General features: G+C 43.2%; 1 protein-coding gene across 1 annotated transcript in view; it reads right to left on the bottom strand.

Moving 5' to 3' along the window:
• Positions 1-13563, bottom strand: part of ADSSL1 (adenylosuccinate synthase like 1) — an 87133-nt gene extending 73570 nt beyond the window's left edge. Inside the window, exon 1 of the mRNA XM_027849273.1 lies at positions 13339-13563. Within this exon, the coding sequence (XP_027705074.1) occupies positions 13339-13530 (192 nt within the window). The 5' untranslated portion in view covers positions 13531-13563. The remainder of the gene's footprint in view (positions 1-13338) is intronic.
• Positions 13564-27309: the final 13746 nt, after the last annotated feature.

Below are 27309 nucleotides of genomic sequence, written 5' to 3'. Positions count from 1 at the left end.
ATCATGACTTGCCCATAGTCACACAGAAAGTGTCTGGGCTGAGCCAGGCTTCCTGAATCCCAGGACAGCACAATATGATGGAAAAAACCCTGCCTAGAAAGTGGGAGATTGGTTCCAGTTTGAGCCATGCCATTTGATAGCTATGTAACTTTGAGGAAGATGATCTCTCAGATCCTGAAAGTCTGTTTTATATTAAAAGATTTAGCATAGCTTTCACATTGAATGCACTAAGGTTCTTCCTTTAATAATTCTGTGTCATTGTAGAATTTAAAAACCTAGAAGGAATCTCAGTGGTCAACTAGATGAAGCGTGGATCCCCTCTAAAACAGCACCAGTGAGTGGACCTTGGCCTCTATTGGAGACCTTCATTGTCAAGAAACTCATCACTTACTGAGACAGCGCATTCTATTTTTTTAATATTCATTTTCCCACATTTTACCCATTGCTCCTATTTCTGTCTCCTAAAACCAAGCAAAACAAATATAATGCTTCTTTCACATGACAGCCTTATAAATACTTGAAGAGACATAGATCATTTTCCTCCACTCCATCCCCAAAACTTTCTTCTATGTATTAAATACTCCTAGTTCCTTCCAATCTTCCTTAAGTGACATAACATTTGGTTCCTTCTTCTAGACCAAGAACTTTATGTCATTTCCAAATTGTGGCACCCCAAAAGGAACACTGACCATGGCAAAATACCTCTATTAATTCAACCTAAGATTACATTAGCATTTTTGACTGTCATCATGCTGCTGACTCATGCAACAGAGTTTGTAGTCCATCCAGTAAAACCCCCACTCCTTAGAATATCAGACCTTTTTCTTCTGGACTACTGTTTAGCTGAACCTCCCCAATCTAGTTCTTGTGTAATTAATTTTTTGAACTCAAGTGTAGGATTTTACATTTATCCCTATAAAATTTCATCTTCTTAAATTCAGCCCATCATTCTAATCCCAGCTTAAAACCCACCTTCTTTAGGAAGCCTTTTCTCAGTCTCTCAATTCTAGTGCCTTCCTTCTGTTATTTATTATTTATTATTATCTGACTTTTCCTTTTTATTCTGTATATAGCTTATTTGTACTTAGCTTCTGCTTGTTGTCTTCCTCCATTAGACTGTGGGGAGGGCAGGGACTGTCTTTTGCCTTTCTTTTTATCCCAAGTACTTAGCTCAGTGCCTGGCATATAGTAAATGCTTAATAAATGTTTACTGACTGACCAACAAGCCTGATGTTATATATCCTTCTCAGCTTTGTTTCACTTAATGTGATCAACATGTCTTCATCCAAGTCTTTGGTTAAATATTGAACAGTGCACATAAGGCCAGTATTCCTGTGGTAATCTATTAAAGACCTTCTTCCAATTAACTAATTGGAATTAACTGGAATTAATTCAAGGCAGTCATGAATTTATTAATCACTACTTTTGGGATCCAGGCAACTGGCTCCAAATCCATTTATATCATGTAGCCTACATTTCTTCATTTTGTTCACAAGGATATTTTAAGATGCCTTGCCAAAATATAATTATGCTGTGGCAGTCATTTGATTTTAATAGTTTACTAACCCTATCCCAAAAAATGACATTAGTCTATCAGGATTTTTTTCCCCTAAAGAATCTGTGCTGGCTCAGAGTAATCACCACTTTCCATTTTAAATGTTCACAAACCATACCTTGAGTAATTTGTTCAGAATTTTGCCAGGAGTTAAATCAAGCTGACTGTCTGGGCCATAAATCTGAAGAATTTATCTTTTTTTTTTTTTTTTTGAAATGCAGAACATGGCATTTGCTTATTTTCATTCTTGTAGCAGCTCTCCCATTTACTACAGATTTTCACAGATCCCCAACACTACTGGCTCAGCATTCACAGCTGTCCCTTTCAATAACTTGAGATATAGTTTGTATAGGCTTTCGTGACCTGAAGTTAATTGCAGACCGCTTGGGCAGCTCTGAACCATCTCTCTCACTTATCTTTGTTTTCATTTCCTTGGTAATCATTTTCCTCCCTATACTTCCAAGTCTGAAGATCACTCTATTAAGCAGAGAAATATTTTAAAGCCTCCTAAAGATTGAAGGCAAAAGGAGAAAGCAGAGAATGAGATGGATAGAGTGTCATGAAAACAACAAATGTGAGCTTGGGCAGACTTTGGGAGATAGTGGAGGACAGAAGGGCCTGGCGTGCTGTGGATCACGGGGTCACGGAGAAACAGACATGACTGAATAACTGAACAACAACAACAAAAATCACAGGTGGAACTCTTCTTTTTTTCAGGCTAAGCATACTCAGTTTTTTCAACTGATGGTTACTTAACAGGGCTTTCACCTTTTGGTCACCCTTCTCTGAACAGGTGCAGTTGATAATCATAGCATGTGTGCCCCTGAGAGTCTGAAAATCTAAATTCAATATTAAAAGTACAACATTGACATTCTATGTACTAAGGTTCTTTCTTTAATGATTCTATGTCATAATAGACCTAGGTTCATCATAGACCTGAGGAGGTCTTCCACCAAATTGTTCTGGCTTATAATCCTAATCCGAGAAATCTTAAGAATACCTGTATCTGACTCATTTTTGTCTCTCCTACAGGGCCCTCATGTTCCCACGAAAGCACTCAGGCTGACAATACATATATATGATGGGTTTAATTTATCTTAACAAAGAATTATAATTATAGCCCTTTGACCATCAGGAAAATTCTCCTCCACCTTCCACGGAGTTCTTTCTAAACAATCTTTCCAACATACAGTATTAGATTTTGTTGCTCACGGTTGCCATAGTCTACCTCACTCCTGGGAGCCACCAAGGCCACGTAACTCAAGAGTACCCAGAAAAAGCATAGCTCCATGTACCCTCAGTGCATTTGTTTTCCTATTGTGCTGATCTCCCTAGTACTAACAAGAGCAAAGTCCTCAGGTTTGCTCCTCCCATGATGCCTCTGTAGTAATCATTCTTCAGTGCATGGGGTTCTCTGATAGACCTTTAGGGAAGACAAGGTCCTTGGTTTAACTTTCTCCCACAATTGCTCCCATTGCTGTCTCCATTGGGCATTGGTTCTTTGGCATACATAGCTTTCTTTCCAGGTCCTCTGTATAGTTTGATTTGTCTATCTCTTTCCAGTCTATCTCTTTCCAGACTCTTTCCAGTCTGTATATTCTCTTTTACATCTGAAAGCAACCCAGTAGTTCCCTGCAAATAAGGGGGGGGAGAGGTTTACCTGAACTAGTGGAGAGGGGCTTATCCTCATGCCTTATACCCAATGCTCTTCCTAAAACATAATGCTCAAAATGAAATATAATCCTCCTGCTAACCTGAACTCATTTTATAGAAGATGATGATGAAGATGACACTTTACATTTCTATAATGCCTTAAGGTTGTCAAGCACTCCTCACAAAACCCCTTTGAAATTGATAGTACAATTTTTAATCAAAATAATTGTATACATGAATACAGAGGCCCAGAGAGAAATCACGAAATCTCAGAGTTGGAAGGGATTTTAGTGCTACCCAACTCTTACGTGAACAAAACCCAGCTATGTTACCCTGAAACTGGCAATCCAGCCAGTAGCAGTCAATCCTTCTTTAATTCATTTCTTTTCCCCAATACACCTACCTCATCCATTTTAGATGTCTTTACTGTTTCTCTCCATCTACCTTACCTCCCAACAGGAATCTTACAGACACGTGCTATGCTTTTATATTCAGTGTCCAATATTTGCCCTTGGTTGTATCTCTCAGACATGTTTTTTTTTTTTTTAAAGAAACCCATTTATCCAAATTGGTAGTAAAATAAAATAAAAATAAGAGAAAACATACATAGGATAATATTTACCAGACAGTACAGAGTGAAGGAGCTCTTCCACTTGGAGTGAGGTAACTCAATTCAAGCAAGAGAGTCCTGGCTCTTACTCAGGGAAAAATCTAAGTTGATTTAGTGAGTTCTCTATGCATCCATATCAATCTCTTTAGACAATTAGTCCTTTTTCTTCCTCACTGTAACTTTTTCTCTTCATGCCTTCAGGTAGTTATGTGACACAGTGGAAAGAGTTCTAGACTTAAAACTAGGAAGACGTGGGTTCAAATTCTACCTCTGATACTTGTTAGCTGTGTGACCCTGGGCAAGTCACTTAACCTCATTAAGCCTCAGTTTTCTTGCCTATAAAATGAGGGTAATAATAGCCTAGGGTTGCTGTGAGGATTAGATGAGATAACATATAAGGTACCTTGCAAATTTTAAAGTCCTATTTAAGTGCTAGCTATTATACCTCCTATGTTGACTTCCCCTATAGAATTTTTGTCCAGAGGATCTTACCCTTTTTCTGTACCCTTTGAGATTGACTTTTTAAAAATTTAGGGTACATGTCAGACTATCTCTAGCTTTCCTCTTCCTGATCACAAATTCTAAGGTGGAATTGTCACTCCCCACCAAAGTTCCCATCATTGCAACCCCAGGAAGCAGTTTTTCCTTATTGATAAGTATCTAGAATTTAATTCCCTCTCACTGGTCCATTCACCTTTTGAAGGGTTAAATTGTTAGGACAAATCAAGAAACTGGCTGCCCTACTTTGACACAGACAGAGAGCTCCAGCAGATATCTAGACTGAAGTCCTTTAAAGCAGGGAGATAATTGAGTGTAATGGATAAAGAGCCATCTTCAGAGTTAGGAACATCTTAGTTCAATTCCTGCCTTTGACATCCAATGGCTTTATGAACTTGGGCAAGTCATTTAACCTTCAGAACTGCATCAATAGAGGGAGTTCCTTCATTCTCATGTTCCCTTTAATAATAAAATCACAGGTCTGGTCCCTGTCACCAATATATCATACCTTCATGCCAGGCACCTGAGCATCTATATCCTCCTTCTGTCCAAGTGGTTTGTAGTATATTCCCACAAAAATATTGTTTCTATTTTTGTCTTCATTGACCTTCATCCAAGTGGTGTTCATTTGCTTCTCTCCTCTGATTCTTGGTTTTCTTCACATTAGTCTGTCTATCTATCTATCTATCCATCTATTTATCTACTTTATATATAATTATAGTATATGTATATCTATAAATGTATATATATGTATATATATATTATATATACATATATGTATATATTCTACACATACATATATGTGTATGTGTGTATATATGTGTATATATATATATACATATAAATACTCTGCCTTCTCTTTTGCCTATTCTATTTCTTCTTTTAGTCATGGGACTCATCCCACTCAGTCTCAGTGAGACTAGAAAAGGAAAAGAGACTTGCCCAAGGTTACACGGAAATTCAGTAGCAAAGTTGGGACTGGGACCCCGTTCTCCTGATTCTCAGACCAGGGCTTTTCCCACGTTCATTCTCTGGTGGAAGCCAACCAGCCCCTCAGCCTGGATTCACTGTTCCATTAGCTACTTGGGGCAGGAAGGGGCTGCCAGATAGAATTCTACCCACTTGGCCCTGTTCTTGCTAATTTCTGCAAGGCCCAGGGACTGGATTCCCAAACCTACTGCTCAGTCCTCTTCAGTCCACTGGTCCACTCCTCTCACTAAAAACTTGACAGCTTTCACAACTGCCTTCTGATGGTTTCCAGACAGGCCTCTAACTGTTCTCTTCTATAACACTTGTCCTCCTATTGTACAAAAGCCCAATTCACACCCAAGACCTAACCTAATATATTAAGGATTTAGATGTTACTTATGCACATACCAAGTGAACATGCATATTGAAAGTTAGTTTTCTTCTAGGTATGGACATTGAATTAGGAGTATAGTTTGTAAAGTACTTTTATCTTTTCCAATCTAGCAGTAGAAGGGATACACAACATAGTGCTTTAAATATAGTAGACAATGAATATGGAATTGTTTTATCTTGGGCAAATTACTTCCCTTCTCTGAGCCTCAGTTTCCTCCTTTATAAAATGAGGATAATGATAGTTATATTCCCTACTTTATAAGATTATGGTGGGAAAAGCACTTTATAAGTAATTTTTTGGTTTGGGTTTTTTGGTAGTTTGGGGATTTCATCAATGTGAGGATCTCCCCATTCCATGTAGATCAACAAGTGGGCTGTAAATCATGGCTTCAGAGAGTTGCCTGGGGTCCTTTGAAGTTAAATGACTAGTTTTTGGTCACGTAACTAGAACTAGAACCCAGGTCTTCCTGATACCCACGGCCAAGGCTCAAAATCCCCTATCTTAGCAGTTCTCCAACTCTTTGGTCTCAGGACCCTTTTAGCCTCTTACAGATTATTGAGGACCCCTCCCCCCACAACAAGCTTTTATTTATGTGAGTAGTAGCTATCAAAATTTACTGTATCAGAAATTAAAACATCTTAGAATTATTATAAACATAGTTTTGACATCGAGAACCCCCTTGAAAGAGTCTCAGGACAACACTTTTGAAAACTACTACAGTACATTATGCTGCCTTTCTTGTTCATGTTAAAATGTTATTATTGTTGTTGTTGCTATTATTGTTATTATTATTATTACTATTTGTCCTGGCTTCTGATTTTCTGCCTTATGGATTATTCAAGGCTAATTTTTAAAGCCCATGCTATTTTTAAAGTATCTTTAATGACTCTGAAGTCCTGGGCAGGAAACAGCAGGATGTGGGACTTCAATGTTATTATTATCTCTTCTCCCAGCTCTAGGTGGGGACTCTGGAGGAGAGAGGTGGATGTGGGGACAGAACAAGCCAATAAGCATTTATTAAGAACTTACTATGTGCCATGCACTTTGCTATATACTGAGGATACAAAGAAGGGCAGTCCATGCTGTCAGGATACTCATGTCCTAATGGGGAAGACAATATGCAAACAACTATATACTTATAAGACATATTTGTATAAATGGGAGGTCATCTCAGAGGGAAGGAACTGGGAGGAAGGGGCTGAAAAGGAGGAAGGAGCAAAAAGCCACGACTAGGAAAGGCTTCTTGCAGAAGGTGGGATTTTTAATGGTGTCTTGACAGAAACCAGGGAAGCCAGGAGGCAGAGATAAAGAGAGAAAACATTCCAGGCATGGTGGCAGAAGTGAAAAGCCATAAATGGAGCTAGCAAAAGGCAGCCAGCTAAGTGGTATAGTGGATAGACAGCTGGGCTTGGAGTCAGGAAGATCTGAATTCAAATCCAGCCTCAGACACTTACTAGCAGTGTGACCCTGGGTAAGTCACTTAACCTCTGTCTGCCTCAGTTTCTTCAATTGTAAAATAGGGATGATAACAGCTTATTCCTTCCCTGTCCCCCATGAAGTCTAGAGATGCTTTGGTAAGTGTGAGGAACAGCAAAGAGGCCAGTGTCCCTGGATCATAGAGTGATCTTACAGAGGAACGAAGTGTAAAACATTTGGAGAGGTAGGAAGGGACCAGATTGTGAAGGCTTTAAAAGTTCAAAAGATTTTGTATTTGGTTCTGGTAGCTATAGGGAGCACTGGAGTTTATTAAGTAGGGGAGTGATGTGGTTGGATCTATTCTTTAGGAAGACCATTTTGGTAGCTGAGTGAAGGATGCACTGGGCAGGGGAATGACTTGAGTCAGGGAAACCAACCAGCAGGCTATTGCAGATAGCCTGGAAGAGAACTCGAGAAAAGGCTATTAGACTTGACAATGGTAGCTTTGGAGAGAGCAATTTTAGTTGAAGGATGAAGTTAGAAGTCAGGCTGAAAAGAGTATAGAAAGCAGTGAGAGGAGAGAAATTGGAGGTACTTACAGGAGCTTAGCCGTGAAAGGAAGGGACAATATAGCATGACAGCTAGTGAGAAGGTGAGGAGTTTTGTTTTTTTTTTAAGGATGGGAGACGTTTGTAGGCAGCAAAAAATAGCTAATAGACAATAAGAGAGTGATGATTATTAAAAGTGGGGATGATGGAGAAGCAATCTGCTGGAGAAGATGGGATGGATTGGGTGGGATCAGGGGTGCATGGAGACGGTTCTTCTTGGCAAGGGGAAAAGGGTCAAGTTTTCATGTGAAAAGGGGTGAAGGAGGAGATAACAGGGGAAGACATCTGAGTGATATGAGATAATGAGGAGAGGAAAAGAGAAAACTCTTGGTGAGTGGCTCTAATTTTTTTCAGTGAAATATGAGGAAAGGTTCCCAGCGGAGAGGGTAAAGGCAGGAGGTACCATGGGAGGTATGAGAAAGGAGGGATGAAAAGGTTTGGAATGGCTGCTCTGGTAAGTGGATTAGTGACTCAGTTAGGGACATGTAAAAGGATCACTTTGTGCCAGCGAGGGAGAGTTGAGATTATATAACATAAATTTTCAGTGGACACACTCAGTATGGTTTTGTGGCTTTTCTCCAACTCTGTTCAGCGGCATGGGAATAAGAGTAAAGACAGTGAATGGTGGGAGTAATACAACGCTGAGGCCTGGCAGATTGAGATTGGTGATAGGATAAGGGGGAAAGATACTTGAGTGTACAGTGACTTAGTCACCAAGGAGTCAAGATAGGAAAGGAATGAAAAGGTAACCAGCACAGGGGGGATGGCTTGGGAAGGAACTGAGGGGTAGAGAGATTGAAGGTCACGATGGAGACAAAGAATATGATTGAGCAGAGGGAGCGAAAGAATGATAAGATGCTATGATCAGATAATGGAATTTCATAGTTCATTAAGTAGAACACTTGTGGGTGATGGCAAGATCAAGAGTATGACCATCTTTGTGTGTGGCTGAGATGGGGTGAAGCTCATGGGAAATAAGTAAATTGAAGAACTAGGAAACTAAGGTGTTAGATGGAGTATGAATGTATATATTGAAGTCCCCTAATATGAGGGCAGGAATTGAGGTGGAGGGAAAGACTGTGATCCAAACATTGAATGCATTGAGGAAGGAAGGAGAGTGTCCTGTAGTTGATTAATAATACCTACCAGAAGCTTGATTGGGTGATAAGTATGGATTGAATGAACCTCAAAGGAGGAAAGCTTATTGAATGACTGTGGTAGGACAGTCTGGAAATGGCAATGGGGATCAAGGAGTATTATGACTCTTGTTCCATGACAATACCTTCACATGGCATGAGTGAAAGTTCAACTGGTACTGTAAAGGGTGGCCAGAGAGGCTGTGTCCTAAGGAGGGAGCCAGGTCTCAGTGAGAATAAGAAGATGGAAGGAGTGAGAAAGGAAAAGGCTTAAGATGAAAGCAAGTTTGTTACCTATGGAACAGGCATTCTAGAGAGCACAGTGGAAGGATCTGGAATGCAACATTTCAGGGGGTGTGGGGAGGGCATTGAGGGGTATGGGAAGAAGGGAACTCAATGGGGGTTTGGGAGGAGGGTTTGTACAGAGTTCAGAATGATGGGGGGGAAGGAAGTATGATAAAGTGGTTGTATGCTACCCTTTGAGGAATGAGTTCCACTGGCTACAAAGATGGTATTAGAGAATGGAGTTTTGTTTTCAGGGCTATGGTTTCTAATGTTGGCTCAGTGGGCTCCTGCCAGAGGATGAATTGCGTAAGAACTGGGAAGAAAGTTTAACAGGATACTCCTGAACCTGATCAAGAGATTTCTAAATGGGGGAAGAAGGGGAGATGTGAGATAATTGTGATATAGCCCAAATAACACTGGAATCAAGAAACACTGGGTTCAAATCCTGGTTGCTATCTGGTAGCTGTGTAAATCTGGGCAAATCCCTTTCTTTCTTTGGTCCTCAGTTTCTTCATGTGTAAAATGAAGATAGTAGTAGGTATGTGAGCTATCTTACAGGAGCATTTCAGGGGAAGTACTCTAAATCTTAAAGCACTATAGAAATGTGAGTTGTTATTGCTCCAGTGAGCAGAGTATGGTAACAAACTGAACTTGATATCTTAATATGAGAAAGCATACCAGACTAGGAGTCAGGAAGACCTGAGTCTAAATCCAGTAGTAGTCCAGAAACTTGTTGACTTGGATGTGACACCAGGAAAATCACTTTCTCTTAGACTCAGTTTCTTCATCTGTAAAATGGAGATAATAAGAGTGCCTACCTTGCAGGATTGTTGTGAGGATCAAACGAGATAATATATGTATAGTACTCTGAAAACCTTAAAGTGCTATATATATTATACTATTGCTATTATTCAGTATTCTAGAGCCCCTTCAATTTCTGACATTCTATGATTTTAAAATTCTGTGAATCACAGGTTTGGTGGAATGGAATATAAGATTAAAATCCAGAAATAAAAAGTCTGTCTTGCCAGAAGAAGCAAAGTGTGGGGGGGGTGTGTGGAGGAGAAGTAGGCATATAGAGCTACTAGACTATAGCTCTACCAGGGAAGATATGATGTCATATTTCAATTTGTATCCTCTATAGTGCTAGGTACCAAACCCTGTTCATGCCACTCCCCTACCCAAAGACTTTCTGTGGCTTCCCACTATTGTTCAGTTATTTCAGTCATTTCTGACTCTTTGTGACCCAATTTGGGGTTTTCTTGGCAAAGATATTGGAGCAGTTTGCCATTTCCTTCTCCAGTTCATTTTCCAGATGAGGAAACTGAGGCAAACAGGGTTAAGTGACTTGCCTAGGGTCACACATCTAGGAAGTGTTTGAGGCCAGATTTGAACTCAGGAAGATGAGTCTCCCTGACTTCAGGGCCCCCGGCTCTATCTACTGTGCTGCCTAGCTGCTTGCTCCCCATTGCCTATCAAATAAAGTATAAACTGGCATTCAGTGCCCTCCAATCTGTCTCAGACCCTATCTAGTCGACCTTACCTAATACTACTCCCCTTCATACTACATTCCAGTCAAACTAGACTACTCTTCCTCTCTCCTATCTCTCTGTCTTGATTCAAACCATACCTCATTAGATTGTAAGCTCCTCAAGAGCAGGGACTGTCTTTTGCCTTTTTTTTTTTTTTTTTTTCATCCCCAGCACTTCACACAGTGCCTGGCATTAGTAGGTATTTGATAAATGCTTACTGACTGACTACATCACTGTATTATATCACTCCTTCCGAATTGCTTCCCAGCCTCAAGTCTCTTTTTCTCTCTCTCTCCACTCTCCAACCTCTTCCCTGCCCCAGAATGTCCAATGTCTCCCCATTTCCTCCAGGATCAAATACAAAATCCTTTGGCATTTAAATTCCTTCACAATTTGGCTCCAATACAGCTTTCTGGACTTTCTATAAGAGCACATTACTTCCCTTCACACGTTCTAGTTTCCAAACAAACTGGCCCTATTCCAAACAGGCCACTCCATCTCCAGTCTCTATGTCTCTATACCTTTTGCACAGGCTCTCCCCCATACCTGGAATGCACTCCTTTCTTATCTCCACCTCCTAGAAACTCTAACATCCTTCTCAACTCATTTCACCTCTTACATTAGCTTTTTTCTGATTCCCCCAGCTGTTGGTGCCTCCACCTACCAAATTACTTTGTGTTTGCCTTTTTGTGTTCTATTTTATACAGACCCAGGAAGCCGTGGGATCAAGGACCATTTCTTACTCATATTAGTTGTGTGACTCTAGGTGGGTCACATGACCTCTTAGCTCGCTAGGCAACTCCCAGACTATAAACTACATCCATTTATTGGTAGTGTCCACATCAGGGAAATCTCTGGAAAATCAAGGTCCAGTCCCTATCCCTATACATTTTGTATTTTAAATTTCTATGTGTCATTTCCTTTCATATAATGTAAGCTCCTTGAGGCCAGGACAGTTTCATTTTTGTCATTTTACCCCTATTGTCTACTGTAGTACCTAGAACATAGGAGGGGTTTAATAAATGCATGCTGGTTGGTTGATTTGTTGAAATCTCTCCTGAATTCCTGGAGGGCAGGGACTGTTTTCTACCTCTTTGTATCTCCAGTTGTTAGCACCAGTGCCTGGCACATGGTAGGTGCTTAACAAATGTTTATTAACTGACAACTCCAGGCCCAATCAACTCAAATGCCACCAGCTCTTTGAAGTCAACTCTGATGTCCCCAAGTGAGAGAAAGTGATAGCTCCATTTTCAGATTTCTCATAGAATTCTGCCTTCATCATTCCCTTGCACTTATCTTATGGAGTCATTCATTTAAAGCTGGAAGACACCTTACAGTTCTTTTGAGCTCATCCCCGTCATTTTACACATGAGGAAAGTAAGGAACAGAGAGATTAAATAACTTACTTTAGGGTCACCCACCATACTAAGACACTAACATACACTAGGCAGGATTTGAATTCAGGTCTTCTTGACTCCAGATCCAATGTTTCATTCACTATACCTGTTTATTTTACTCCCTTTGCATGGCAGTTATTTGTGTGGCAATAAGCAATTCGAGAGGAGAGTTTTGTCATATTCCCAAGCACTTAGCACAAGGATGTGTTTAATAAATGTTGCTTGAATTGCTAAAATAATTCCATTTTATAGCTAAGGAAACTGAGACATCATAGCTTTAGAGCTGGATCTTAAGGGTCATTTAATAAAACCTCGTTATTTCAGATAAAGGAACTGAGGGGAGAAAGATTAAGTAATTTGCCCAAGTGTGCACACTTCAGGAACACAGCCAAGATTCAACCTAGGCCCTCTGACTCTAAATGGGGTGGGTGAAGAAGGAAGAGAAGGGAAGGCAGATACCTGACACTAGGCACTGTCCCAGCCCCGTCTCCTCCTCCACCTCCCCCCACCTCAGGATCTGGTGTCCGCAGCTGAGTAGCTTCTGTGGCTTTTGTTTATTTATAGCTCAGCCTTGCACCCCACCCCCTCAGCCTTGTCCCTCTCTTTACCCTCAAGGGAGGAGGGGGCTATTTGGAACCAGGGCCACTCTTGGGGGGGGGGCCCTCTTGCAGAGCAACCTCCATCTCCAGTCCACTCCCATTCCCAGAGGATTGCCCTGAGAAAAGGGGTGGGGGGCATTCCTCACCCAATGCTCTTTTCAGCTCTAAAATTCTATGAGGGGGTGTCCAGAAGGAAGGGTGTATGGGAATGGAGTAGGGGTGTTAGCAGAATTAGGGAGAAAATAAGAGGAATCCTGGTGAAGAGAGAAGTGTGTGTGGGGATCTGTGTAGGTGGTGTTCCCTGGGATGGGAGCAGTTGATGTTTGAGGAAGGGGAGAGAAGAGATTCTCAGGGGTCTCTGAAAGCCAGGAAAAGGTATTCTTGAGGAAGGATAGAGTCCCAAGTTCCACGGCACGGTTGAGGGCCTCCAGGGAAGGGAGATGGGGGTCCTAAGGGTAGGGGATCCCGAGGGTCCGAGGGAGGGTGGGGATGGAGATTCTGAAGGTCTCTGGGGGAGGGGGATGAGACTCTGGGGAGGTTATGGGGTCCCAGGTGTTGGGGTGGGGTTGGAAAGGGGTACGCGAATGGTTGGAGCTGAGGCGCTGGTCTCCAGCAGTTAGAGGCCATGGAGACGGGAGCTGCCCCCCGTCCGCGGTCTCTGGGAGAGCCCTCTCGCGTGCACGCACCTGGCAGCGGCAGATGACGTCGGCGTCGGTGGCCAGCAGGTCCACCACCTTGCCTTTGCCCTCGTCCCCCCACTGTGCACCCAGCACCACGGTCACCCTGGAGCCCACGGCCCCCGTCTCCTGCTGCAGCCTCCCGCGCTTCACGCCCCCAGGGCCTGATTGCCGCTCGTTGGGAGCCCGGGGCCCGGACATCTTCCTGCTGGCTCCGCTGGGCTCCTCCTCCAAACTCCCTCTGCTCGGCGGCCGCCGCCTGGGTGTTGACCCCGCGCGAGGTCCCGGCGTCCCGACCATTAAATGGAGCCGGGGACTCCGGGAGGGGGCGGTGACGTCATGTCTGTAACCTCCCGGGCGGGGCGGGGATGGGGGGAGCCCCTTGGCAGGGCCAGGGCGCCCTGACTGGCAGGGCAGCGGGGGGCATTGAGAGTGGACAGCGGGCAGCGCGGATCTGTGTTAAACTCCTCTCCCGGGCAGCCATATGCATTGGAAAGGGAAACTCGGCTCGAGTCCTGACTTTCCTGCCGTGACCTTGGGCAAGTATCTTAACCCCTACAGTCCTCATTTCGTCTTCAGTATGCAGAAGGGGTTGAACTAGATTATGTACGAGTGCGCTCCGAGCTTCTGGGGTTCCGGGAATCCCAGGCAGGGGGCTGATAAAGTAATTAAGCTTGGTTACTTACTACATGTATGACCTTGGGCAAGTCTCTTCTTTGGACCTGTTTTCCCCTCTGTAAAATGAGGGGGTTGATCTCTAAGGCCACTTCCAGCTCTAACATTCTATAATTCTATGAATCTGGGGGGGGGGGCTATTCCAAGGAAGGGGGCACTTCCAGTGCAGACATTGGGATTGGGATGACAGAACAGAAGTGCTCTTCTAAGGCCCAGCTTGGAAGCCTGTGTGTCTGTAAAGGGTGACATTTAATCTCCCTTTGCCCTAGCTTCCTTTGCCTAATTTTGGCTTTCCCTCTGGTCTCCTCCAACTTTTATTTGCACCTGAGGGTGCCCCACCCCCCTTCCTCCCCCAACCACTCTCAGCGTGGACCGACTATTCTGTAGGCAGTGCTCTGTGCTGGGCCCTGGGGATGCAAAGATCCAGTTCAGCAAACATCTGTGTGCACAGTAGAAGGCACTGTGAGACCCTGAGGATACAATGATAAAGCCAAAATAGCCCTTAGACCTACCCTCAAGGAGTTGACAATCTACTGTAGGCTGGGTGGGGGCAGAAATACAAAATACATACAACTAATCAAGTACAAATATATACAAAGTTTCCAAGTCATTTCAAGAGGGAATACTAATTACTGGGGTCTGGGGATCAAAGACGGAAAGCTCTTGTCCTCTAGAAGCTTGTAGTTTAAGAAGGATATGTAACACAAGGTAGAAAGTGATTGGGCAAGAGATCAATTTCAGCTGGGAGAATCAGGGAACTGTCATGGTGGAGATGTCAGGTGCTCAGGAGCACCTGAGTGGAGGACCTTAAAACAAGGAAAGAGCTTCAGTGGAACAAAGGCAAGTGAGATGGGAGAGGATTTACAGCTCAGAGGTACTCTTGCTTGTATAGTGTCTAGTTTGACTGGAGTGTGGTGTCCACGAAGGCAGAGTAATTTAAGATGTCCAGACAAGTAAGTTGGAGTTGCATGTCAATGGTAGAGTTTATATTTTATTTTGTAAGCCATTGGAAGCCACAGACGATTTTTGAGATGAGTGATGTGAGAGCAGAACATTAAGAAGATAATTCAAGTAACATGTAGATTATTATTTGGAGAGAGTGAGATTGGAGACTAGGGACACCAATTAGAAAGCTGTTACCATATTCCCAGTGAAGACTTTGAAGTAGGGTCTGTACTGGGGTGGCTGCAGTGAGAGGAAGGGAGGGGAGAAATGTACAAAAAAAATTATGTGGAGGAAGAATCCAGAGGATTTGCTGACTGATTGTATGTGTGTGTGTATGAGAGAGAGAGAGAGAGAGAGAGACAGAGACAGAGACAGAGACAGAAAGAGACGGGGGGGGGGGAGAGGGAGAAGGAGGAACCAAAGATAACTCTGACTTGGATGCTGGAGAGGATTGTGGTACCTTCAAAAGAGTTGGGAGAAAAGGCAGATTTGAGGAAGGAAGCAGATGAGTTTAGGTTTTGACTTGTTGAATTTGATACCAATGGGAGGCACATGTGGTCATAAGGGACTAGGCTTGGATATACAGATTTGGGAATTGTTGAGATCACTAAGGGAAAGAATATATAGAGAAAAGGCTAAGCACAGAACCTAGGAAAACACCTACAGCAAAAGAGAAAGGTGAGCCAGCTCAAACTGGCTCAGGAGAGCTGGTTATTAAATTTTTGGAGTGAATATTTATACCTCAGAAATGGGCAAATGCTATAAATTAGGTCTTGATTTGTTGTTTTATTGATTGTCTAGACTTAAGAAAATGATGGAGAAAATTCAGATTGAACTTAAAAATGTGTCACACATATATATTTTTTCAGAACAAGTTGTTAAACATTTACCAGCACACACCTAACCTTGAATGTGCAGCATCATGTAAGCCAAGGAATAATGATGATGGTAATAGCTCATATTTCTATATAGCATTTTAATATTTACAAAACACTTTACCTCTCAACAGTCCTATGAAAGAGGTAATGGAAGGATTATCCCCATTTTATAAATAAGGAAACTGAAAGAGGGAGGGCTTTACCCAGGATCCTGTAAGAGTTAGAACCTACTCTTTAAATCAGGCTTTCTGACACTTAGTCCAGTGCTCTTTCCATGCAACCAAGTGGTTCAGCCTTCCTCCAATTCACAGGATGATAGGCTCCCAGTTTTAGAGCTGGATGAAACCTTACAAGTCATTTACTCCAACCCTTCTTTTACAGGTTAGGAAACTGAGGTCCACAGACCGATAAGATGTTAAGTGACTCACTCAGGGTAGTAAATAGCAGTGCCAGTGTTTGAACCTAGGTCCAATGATTTTCAAATCTAGCTGTCTTTCACATACCATCTGGGCCTCCTAGATTTTAAGAGCTAATTGCAACCTTTAATTCAATTCAACAATGGGATGAGTTAGGTACTTTGCTAGGGACTGGTAATAAAAAAAAGATAGAGGTGATCTGGGGAGTTCCCTGATCAACCTGATGAGCTTATAAAGTGATGGACCTTTATTTGGGACTTGGATTTTCTCCCATGGATTGGGAATGAATTGGTTGAACTGTGTGAGTCAGAGCCATCACTAAGTGCAAGCCCTATAAAAAGGGTCCTTCACTGGAGAGTTGGCAATCCCCCTCCTTTTTGGAGAGATTAGGAGAAAACCAAGAGCAGATTTTGGTCTTAGAGACCTTCCCTCCTCAGCCATTAAGATGATGCTCTCTCAACATGAGATGGAAGCAGCTGGGTTAATGTTAAGTTCCTAGAGAGTTTGGGGACTCAACCTTCAGGAATAAGAAGAGAGGATTCCCCAGCAGCACCAACATCTTGTGGAGAAGACAGTGTACATAGCCCTGCAGTTGGTAGAGCAACAGGGGATCGAGCCATGATACAAGGGAGCAAAAGATCTGAACTCTACCCTCTATAACTCCTGTAAATTACCCAGACAGTGTAGATCCTAGGGGAAGGACCTTTAATAGCAACCCTGGCTTTGTTTTCCTTCTTGGGGGAGTCCTTAGGACTCGAAGTCTGTACACATGCAAGGTGAGATTGGGACTTACCAGTTGTGAGGTTGCCTCTCTAGTAACATTAAGTTCCTCTTTCAAGGAGAATCCAAACCAGGGGGTGGTGTTGAGTCTAAGGGATGATACAGGGCTTAGGGGCAGGGTTGGGGTTGGGGGGAAGGTTGGTCTTAACAGACAAAGAGGAGAATTATGTTAATTGTTTGTGGACTACTGTGAGTCCTATTCATGATATTCCTTATTACCTGGAGTGCTTGTTTAGGAGCTGGAGACCCAGACATGAGCCTTGTTCTTGTTGTACTTGGAGATTTCTCAGAGGCTCTGGGTGGAGCAAAAAGAGCCAAAGAGAGTGATTTGGGGGAACACCCCCAAAATTTGACCCAGTTAATGAAAATGCAGAGTTTAGAGCGTCTGGGGCACTGAGCTACAGTATGCACAAACAGAAGAATAAAACAGTCACTGCCCCTAAGGAACTTATATTCTTCGGGGACATACAATATATACATAAATATGTAAATGGAAATTAATTTGAGAAAGGAGAGAATACTAGCAATTGAGCTGAACCTTGAAAAAGCTAGGGATTCTTATAGTGGTGAAGAGAAAGTACAGTCCAGGCATGGGGGACACTAAAAGTGTGGAGGCAGGAGACAGAATGCTGAGACTCATTTAGCTAGACTATAGATTATATATAGGGGAGTAATTTGAAATGAGTCTGGAAAGGTCAGTGGGAACCGGGTTATAGAAGGTTCTAAAAATGTTTTGTATTTTACTCTAGAGGTAATAGAGAGCTACTGAAAGTTTCTGAGCAGAGGAGAAGCTGCTCAAATTGTCTTCAGGAACTTATTTAGGCAGTTTGGGGAGGGTGGGTTGTATAGGGGAGAGACTGGAATCAGGGAGGCCAGTTAGGAGGCTATTAAAAGAGTCCAAGGGGGAGGCAGTGAGGGCCTGAACTAGATTGGGAGCCCTGGGACTGGAGAGAAGGGGGCGATTAGAGGGATGTTGTAGAGGCAGAATTGATGACCTCGCAATTAAGCAATATGGGTATGAGGGAAAGAGTCAAGGAGGGCTACAAGGCTGCAAACTGGGTGATTGAAATAATTGTTATGCTTATAATAGAAATAGGGACATTTGGCAACGGGAAAGTTTGGGTAGGTGGGGGAACTGAGTTCTATTTGGACAATGGGATATTGAGGTAAAGATGTCCAGCAGGTTGTTGTTGGCTTTGACAGTCATTTTCTTTCTTTTTTAATGTATGTCTGTGTATATGTATGTATGTATGTGTGTGTGTGTGTGTGTATATGTGTATATATATATATATATATATACACATAATCCCAATTTTATTATTTGCTTTTAGCATTCTTTTTTTTTTGAGGAAATTGGGGTTAAGTGACTTGCCCAGGGTCACGTATTCTATATTCCATGTGACAAGCCTAATCCTTCTTTTTGTCTCTAAGTAAAATAGCTCACAAGTTCAGAACCTCAGTCTCCCTCCCTGAGGCTGGATGTATAAGCGATAATTCTCCCATAAACTGCTAATTAAAGAGAATTTCTCAAGGGAAATATTAAAGAGAATTTCTAAAGAGAAACATTATCTCAGATGCACCTGAAAATCATGCCTGTTGAGAGAAGTTTGTTGCTTCATGTAACTTCGGTCTCTGAGAAGCTGAATGATATCTGTGTGCCATCCTGAGACCCAGCTTGTTAATCTTGTCCCACACTAAGCCCCTAACCTCATAAATTTCAGGTGACTTTATCTTAAGCCCAGGTGCCTCCAGGACTGGTACTTCTGGTATCCTGGTCTGGTATCTCTGACCTCAAAATGCAGCTGGACTCCATAAATTCATGAGAGCATTCCTTAGAGACAGAAAGGGGTGAGCCAGATTTCCCACATGTGTTTGTGCCCTCTCCTTAATGTAACCAACCATAATTTTCTAAATCCATGATCTTATCAATCCTATAATCAATGATGTGATTTTTTTTCTCTGTTTTTTGTTCTATGCTTATAAAAGTGTAATACACCTCCAATTTGGGGTCTTTTGACTACTCGAGGGACCAAGAGATCTGCTTTATTGGTTGGTAGTGCCCTCATTAATAAAACATAACTTTGCTCAGAGAAAGCCTCCCTCGATTTACCCCTTTGTTAAATTCCAATCGAAATAAGGCATTCCCTATATCTAGAAAGTACTTTTTATATCTACCTTTCAAATTCACTTCCTTCTGGGCTCCACTCAGGTACTGCATCCTCTATGAAGCCTTCTTTTGACCATAGCCAATGCTCCCATGTGAGTACTCTTTTACCCCTCACTTCATATATTCCTAGAGCTCATTGTTCAATCTTTCCTTTACTCCCTTGACTTCCTATCTGGTGTATGTGTGTGTGTGTGTGTGTGTGTGTGTGTGTAATATACACATATATGTATATATATATATATATATATATATATATATAGATCCTATTGCTGATACTTTTTCCACATAGAATATAAAGTAGAATGCAAAATCAGTAGAATGTAAACTCAAGGTTTATTCTCTCTCTCTCTCCTCTCTCTCTTGTTTAATGATATTTCTAAGCAAATGACTCAAAGAGGTATGTATCCAGTTCTAGTCTCTCTCCTGAGCTTCCGCCTCTCATCACCAACTGCCCATTGGACATTTCAGACATCTCAAACTAAAGCAGAGTTCTTTCATTATCTTTACCCCCAAACCCACCTTTCCACTGAACTTCCCTATTTCTGTAGAGATACCACTATACTGTCCTCAGCTCCTCACTCTCTAGTCCCATATGTCCAATGTGTTACCAAATCTTGCTCTTTCTCTCCTCACAGTATTTCCTTTCTTGCTACTTATGTAGCCATCACCTTAGCTTAGGTCCTCATCAGTCTTCATGCATGCTATTGCACATCTGTGGGCCTCAAGTCTTTCCCCACTCCAGTCTATCCTCCATTGAGCTGCCAAAGGGATTTCCCTTAAGCACAGATCTTGCTACGTCACTTTTCAGTAAATTCCAGTGACTCCCTATTATCTCTAGGATCAAATGTAAACTCTCCTGTTAGGCTTTTAAAGTCCTTCACAAACTGGCCTCAACTGTCTTTCCAGCCTCATTAAATTTTGCTTCCCTTCCCACAGTCTGCAGTTTCTTTGTTTTTCACCCACCGCATCCCATCTCTGGCCGTCTCCTATGTTTATAAGGCACTTTCTTCTCATCTCTACTTTAGAGAAGTCCTCACTTCAAGATAATGCTCAAGCACCACCTCCTTTAGAAAGGTTTATCTCCCCCACCTGCTACTGCCTTCCTTTCTTGACTACCTTGCATTTAACTATCTTGTATTTATTTTGCATTTATATTTTCTGTATGCATATATATGTGTGTGTACAGATATATATATGTGTGTGTGTGTGTGTGTGTGTGTGTATGTATGTGTGTATATGTATGTATGTATGTATAGTCTCCTCAGATGGGATGTAAATTCCTTGAGGACAAGGATTCCCTTGAAGGCAGGGATTTTTTTTTGTATCTCCAGTATGTAGCACAGAACTTGACACATAGTAGGTGCTTAATAAATGCAGGTTGTTTGATTGAACTAGAACTCTGGGGTGGCAAAGGTATTAAGAGGATACATAGGGTACTATGGTAGATGTGGGATATTGGGAGATCACAGAGGATCAGGGGAAGCACAGGCTATTTGAGAGGGCACAGATCATTAAGGGAGCCATGTATTGTCACGGTAACCCAAATCACTGTGGGGATACTACACTAGAATAGGACATTATGGTAGATACAGAGCACTAGATACATTTGGGCAAGGAAAAGAAGGTATTTAGACCTTATGGTAGATACAAGGCATTAGGGGAATGACAGCATTAAGGGATGCCTAGAGCATAGCAGCAGGTACATCATCTCTCACTTAGACTACTGTAGTAGCCTTCTCATTGGTCTCCAAGCTCAAGTCTCTCCTCTCTCCAGTCTATCCTCTGTTCCTCTGATCATTAATCTCAGCTGGCTCCCTTTTACCTTGGACCAAATGCAGACTCCTCTGCTTGGCTTGTACAGCCCTTCTCCATCTGGCTCTGACCTGTATTTCCAAGCTTCTCATACAACAATTCATACATACCCCCTTCAAGCACCTCAGTTTGGTTGTTCCTCACACATGACGTTCCATGCCATTCTTTATATCTTTTGTACTATCCATTTCCCAGGCCTCGAATCAACTCCTTCCTCATCTCTCTCTCCAAGAATCCCTGGTTTCTTTCAAAATTCAACTCAAATACTATCATTTCCTTATTGGTACTTTCCCACATCTTATCTTGTATATATTTGTATGGGGCAGCAAGGTGGCTCAGTGGAGAGAGCACCTACCTGGGCTATTCAGCACATAGTAGGCCCTTAATGAGTACTTTTTTTTTTTGGGCAGTTGGGGTTAAGTGACTTGCCCAGGGTCACACAGCTAGTAAGTGTCAAGTGTTTGGTCTGAAGGCAGATTTGAACTCGGGTCCTCCTGACTTCAGGGCCGTTGCTCTATCTACTTTGCCACATAGATGCCCCTAATGAGTACTTTTTGATTAATATAGAGAGAGCTGTTAGAAAGAGAAAAAAGACATTAGGGGCAATACAGTGTTACTGAATTCACAATACAGGACATGGGATGGTGGTGGTGGTGGTGGTGGTTTATAGGACATTACGGTAGATATCAGGGGCAGCTAGGTAGCACAGTGGATAGAGTGCAGGAATCAAAAAGACTCATCTTCCTGCGTTCAAATCCAGTCTTAGAACCTTCCTAGCTGTGTGACCCTGGGTAAGCCACTTTACCCTGTTTGCCTCAGTTTCCTCATCTGGAAAATGAGCTGGAGAAGGAAATGGCAAGCCACTCTAGTATCTTTGCCAAGAAAACCCCAAATGGGGTCACGAAGAGTCAGACATGACTGAAAAACAACTGAGTAACAATAACAAAAAGGGTAGATATAGGGCATTAGGGGAGGCACAGTCCATTGGTGAGGGGCTGAGGGCAAATGGGAGGCTATGCGGTGCTATAGGAACACAGGAGGAATTGGGCATTATCATACAGGAGATAAGGGTGTAATAGGACACAGGTCATTAAAAATGACACAGAATTAAAGGAAGTCACAGGTTGCTAGAGGAGACAAAGGCATTAGGGGAGGCATAGTGTGTGAGAGGAGACATTTGGCAGTAAGGGAGGCACAGGGTGTTTATGAAGGTGCAGAACAGAAGGGAGGCATAGGGTATTTTGGCAAGAACATGGTGTTACAGGAGGCAGAGGGTGTTAAGTGAATTACAGGGTATTAGGAGATGCTTAGGGTGTTTTTTGGGGGAATGGGGGCAGTTCACAGGGTGTTTGGGAAGGCACCGGGCATTACGGAGGACAAAGAGTACACACACGTACCACAGACTTGTTGTGGAAACAGGACGTTAGGAGTACACAGAGCATCATCTGAGGCACAGCTGAATTAGAGAAGTTCCAGGACATTAGGGGAAACATTTGTGGACACACAGGGTTTTCTTGGGGTGGCACAAGGCATTTTGAGAAGTACAGGACATCAGGAGTATAGGGCATTTGGGGAGATAGGGTTCAAAGAGACAGATGACAGGGAAATCATGAATTATTAGGATATATATGTATACATACATACATATATATATACATATGAAGACAAGAATATTAGAAGAGGTACAGAATGTGTAAGAGGAACACAGGGTGTGAGGGATTCATCTGTCATTAAAGAAAACGGAAGGTGTTTGTCAATACTAGGGGTGGGGAACTGTGGCCTCAAGGTTTGAGGCCACACTTAAAGACCTAGAGGGCCACATGTTCTTGAGGCTGCAGGTTCTCTATCCCTGACTTAGCATTGGGTGAAGTAGAATGTGTTAGGGAAACAAGGCATATTACAGGAGAAATACACAAAGCATGAGAGAAGATAGGAGAAATTATGAGACACATAGGGCATCTAGCAGAAATAGGTCATTAGGGACATTAGTATGTGACATTAGGGAAGGTGTAGGGCAATACGGAAAACTTGGATTGCTAGAAGAAGCACAAGGCATCATGGGAGGTACAGGATATTAGTAGAAAAAAAATCAGATCACAGATTTAGGACTAAAGTCATCTAGTCTACCCCCCTCATTCTTCTGCTAAAGAAACTAAGGTGGGTGGCAGTTAAGTGGCTTGCCCAATGTAGGAATTAGATGGCAGATTTAATTCACCTCTCCACATCCAGTGCTCTTTCCTCAATGCCACCCAAAGGGCCCCAGGAAAGGTCTGGAGCAGTAATGGAAGCATAGGATACTTGTGGAGACACAGGGCATTGGGGAAGACAGTGTATTAGAGGAGCCTATTGGGTGTTAGAGGAGACAGAGAGTGTGAGGGGAAGAGGGCTTTCCAGTAGAATGGAGGTTCCTCAAGGGCAGGGGCTCTAGGTATTTAACAAGTATTTGTTGAATACATGAATTCAGGGAGGCCTAAGGAGTTTGGAGAAGCACAAGGTGATAGGGGAGGCACCAGATAATCAGGGAAGCAAAAGAATCAGGGACCATAATTCAATTTAATGCTAATTAAGCATCTATTATGTACAAGGAACTCTGCTAAATGTTGAGGATATAAAGGCAAAAGCAAAACAGTCCCTGCCCTCAGGAAGCTTATACTCCACTAGGGGGATACAATATCTGCACAGATAAATAATTTGAGGAGAAAGAGAACACTGTTACCTGAGGAAAGGATAGCATTCAGGGAAGGTTTCCTAGAGGAAGTGGGCGCTGAGCTGAACTGGATGGAATTCTTAGAGGCAAAGGTGAAAATAGGAGGGAGGGGGGGAGTACATTTAAGGCATAGAAGAGTGCAAAAAGTATGGAGGCAGAAGAAAATGTTTAGTACTGGGTACAAGTTAGGGTGCAAACTACAAGTTTGGTTGGAATCTACGGTATATGATGGGGGAAAATGTCAAACGAGCCAGAAAAAGTAGATAGGAGCCTGTTTGTGGGAGCGTTGTCTGAGGAATTCTTATTTTATTTTGGTGCAATGAGAAACCATGGAAGGATTTTTTTAACAGGGAAGGGACATGGGACATGTGCCTTAGGAATATCATTTTGGCAGTTGTGTGGAGGATGGATTGGGGAGGGGGAGGAAGGAAGCTGGGAAATCAATTATAATAGACCAGCTGATAAAGGCCTGAAATTGGGTGGGCCGTTTAAGGGAAAAGATCTGAATGGACATGGCTACTTTTTGGACATGGAGATCATGGAAGCAGAAAGGGTCAAGGGTGACTCTGAGGTGGCAAACCTGAGTGATTGGAAGGACAGTGGTGCCCTCCACAGACATCAGGAAATTTGGGTCAGGTGGGGGACGTTGAATTTGTGTTGGGGCACCTCAGAGATGTTGGCCAAGCTGGACTAGAGTTCTAGTCTGGGGGACAGCTTTGGGCTAGTCACCTGCATAGAGATAATTGAAGCTGATGAGCAGATGAGCTCACCAAGGGAAAGAGTTTAAAGGGACAAAAGATGACACAGACAGAAAGAATACTTTTCTCACGGCCTTCTGCAATGACTTTTGCAAGTATTCCTCCCATTTTACAGACAAAACTATGAGGCCCGTAGAAATTAAATGACTTTTCCAAGGTCATGTGGATAATAAGTATCAGAGACAGGCTTTGCATTCTAGTGCATCCTGACTCTGGGTCTCACACTTTTCCCACTAAACTGTACAAGGCATTATGGAAGACAGAAGGCTGGGTGGGATGAGGGGTGTCATAGGCAGCATAGGACATTGGTGGAGGCACAAGGTACTTGAGGAGACAGGGTATTAGGAGGGCACATGGAAGTTAGAAGAGGCATGGTATCTTAAGAGTGGCACAGGGCATTGGGGAGATAACAGTATGTTACAGGAGGTTCAGTGTTGGGGGAAGTAATAGGGTTTTGTAGAATGCACAGGTCAGCAGGAAAGGAAGAAAGGCTTAAGGGGGGCTTAGAAGGTTGTGGGAGGTAGAACACTGGAAGGTCTGCGATGGGGAGCAGAGAGGGTTATAGGAGCCAGGAGGCATTCAAGGAAGCAGCTAATATTATAGGAGGCACAAGATGTCAGGCAGCAACAGGTTGGAAAAGCACAAGGTGTTCTAGGAGGTACCCGGCATCTGTGCAGACATGAGACATCCCAAAGGGCACAGGACAGACGCTATGGGGAGCAAAGCACTGGTGGAAACACAGGCAATTGTCACCAATGGTGTTCCTGGAGGCCTAGGACATTGGATGGGGGGCAGAGACTGTGGGAGGGGCAGATTACAGGGATTGAGGGGGACATGATAATGCCTTAGCGCTGGTACAGACCATCCATCAGCAAAGTCACAAACAAGACTTTATTTAAACACAAAATGTTAAGAGGTATGGGGTACATAGGTTGTTCCAGGCATATGCATGTGCAGAATTTATGACAAAGGGCCTATGCATAAACCAAGCTTGTAGGTCAAACCTGGGGCCAAGAGGACCTGGGGTTGGGCCATCCAGTCCAACCCTCTGCTTCGGGCAGGCTCGGGGCACCCACAGCATGGCCTCAAATAACTGCCAGGCTGAGCCCATGAGAGGGAAGGAGCTTTTCTAAAAATGGCTGGGCTGGGCCCCGCAGCTGGGACTCAGGCCTGTCACATGCAGGTCTAGAATTAGAATCACCCTCCTCTCTCCAGCAGGCCCATAGCCTGAGCCAGAGTGAAGGCAGTATTGGGGATAAATGGACTTGTCTCTATAGGAAACCCTGAGTCCAACAGAGAGATGGGAGATGTTAATAAAATTCTCAACTCCCCTCCTGCCATTTACAACGTGTGGGACCTTGAAGGCAAGCCTCTTAACATTGCTGGGCCTCAGTTTCCTCATCTGTAAAATGGGGGGAGCGTAAAATGCAAGGGTCCAGACAGCACACAGCCCTTTCAGGGAGCAGCAAAAAGAATCAGGTACCTAGGTCTGGATGCTATTTCTGTAAGTGTGCGACTTTAGGCAAATCACTTCCCCTCTCTGGGTCTCAGTTTGCTCATCTGTAGGATGGAGCTAATATGCCCACTCCCTCCCTCAGAGGGTTGTAGTGAAGAAAGTACTTTGTGAGCTGCAAAGCACCACAGAAAAGGGAGCTCCAACCCCTCCCCCCCCCCCCCCCCCCCCCCGCTACCTTTGGATATTTACATCTCTTCCAAAATGATTCTGACTCGCATTTACTGTGTGGCCTAGAACAAGTCACATCCTGTCTCTGGGCCCAAGTTTCTTCATCCCCTTATTTTTAAGATCCTATCTAGTTCTGACAATCTAAGTTGATGAAGACATAGTTAGAAAAATTTCTCTTCTCAGGAACCAGAGATGTTTCTGAAAGAGTCCAAAGAGGGTTTAAAGACTGGACCTGGGAGCTGATTGATACAGAAAAATCCTATCACCCAAGTTATATAGGAGGCAGGTTTTATTTCAAGGTAAGCAAAAGGGATAGGAGTTGGTGCTGTGATTTACAGGACTGCTTCCTGTGTGAATGGGGAACTCCCTCCACCAATGCAGGTAACCACCAAATCATTCACACACACCCAGGGTCACACAGCCTGGTCTTCCTGGGTCCTAGGTCGGCTCTCCATTGGCTTTGCCACGATGCCTCTAGAGTCTACAGAACAAGACGAGGTTCTCCGTGGACATGGAGACAGTCACACACACAGAGACTGGAAGACACACCAACACCCAAAGGAGAGACAAACAGAAGCATGAATTTTAAAGAAGAGGAGGACAGACAACCAGGTCCTCGTCTGTGCTTTCAAAAAAACCCAAAAAACCAGCCGTCAGGCCAGACGGGTTGAACACACTTTGCTACTTCTAAAGAACCAGCAGGCCCATTACCACTAGAAGGAGGTTAACTGTGGGCCCCCCTGACCCGGGAAATTCATTTTTATTGGGGGTGGGGAGGAGCATTAGCATCAGTGCAGTGGACAGCCTGACCCATGCAATGCAGTTGTTTGGGGGAGGCAGCTGTGCCCACTCAAGACTGTGGGGTAACCTGGGGCTCCACAGTGATAACAGAACTAAGGGGTGGTGCCACATCCCTTAGCCCCTGCTGATGCCTTTCCCCCACTAGTTAGGACTCTGTGGCGAAAACTTCCATGGGTGAGAAGGATAGGTCTCCAATATTCAGGGGAGGGGGAATCTGCCTGTTATTAGCACTAAGCCCCCCAGATATGGTCCTCAGATATCCCCATGAAAGCAGCAGGTATGCAAGGGACTTAGACTTTTGGCTTTGAGGGAGAAAAGATTTGTGGATGACTGGGATTTTTTTAAGCCCTTAGCTTC

This window comes from Vombatus ursinus, unplaced genomic scaffold (assembly GCF_900497805.2).
Source record: "Vombatus ursinus unplaced genomic scaffold, bare-nosed wombat genome assembly UNPS02007284.1, whole genome shotgun sequence".
Lineage (NCBI taxonomy): Eukaryota > Metazoa > Chordata > Mammalia > Diprotodontia > Vombatidae > Vombatus > Vombatus ursinus.
Note: the sequence above shows the minus strand (reverse complement) of the source record. Positions and strands in the feature narration are given on the sequence as shown.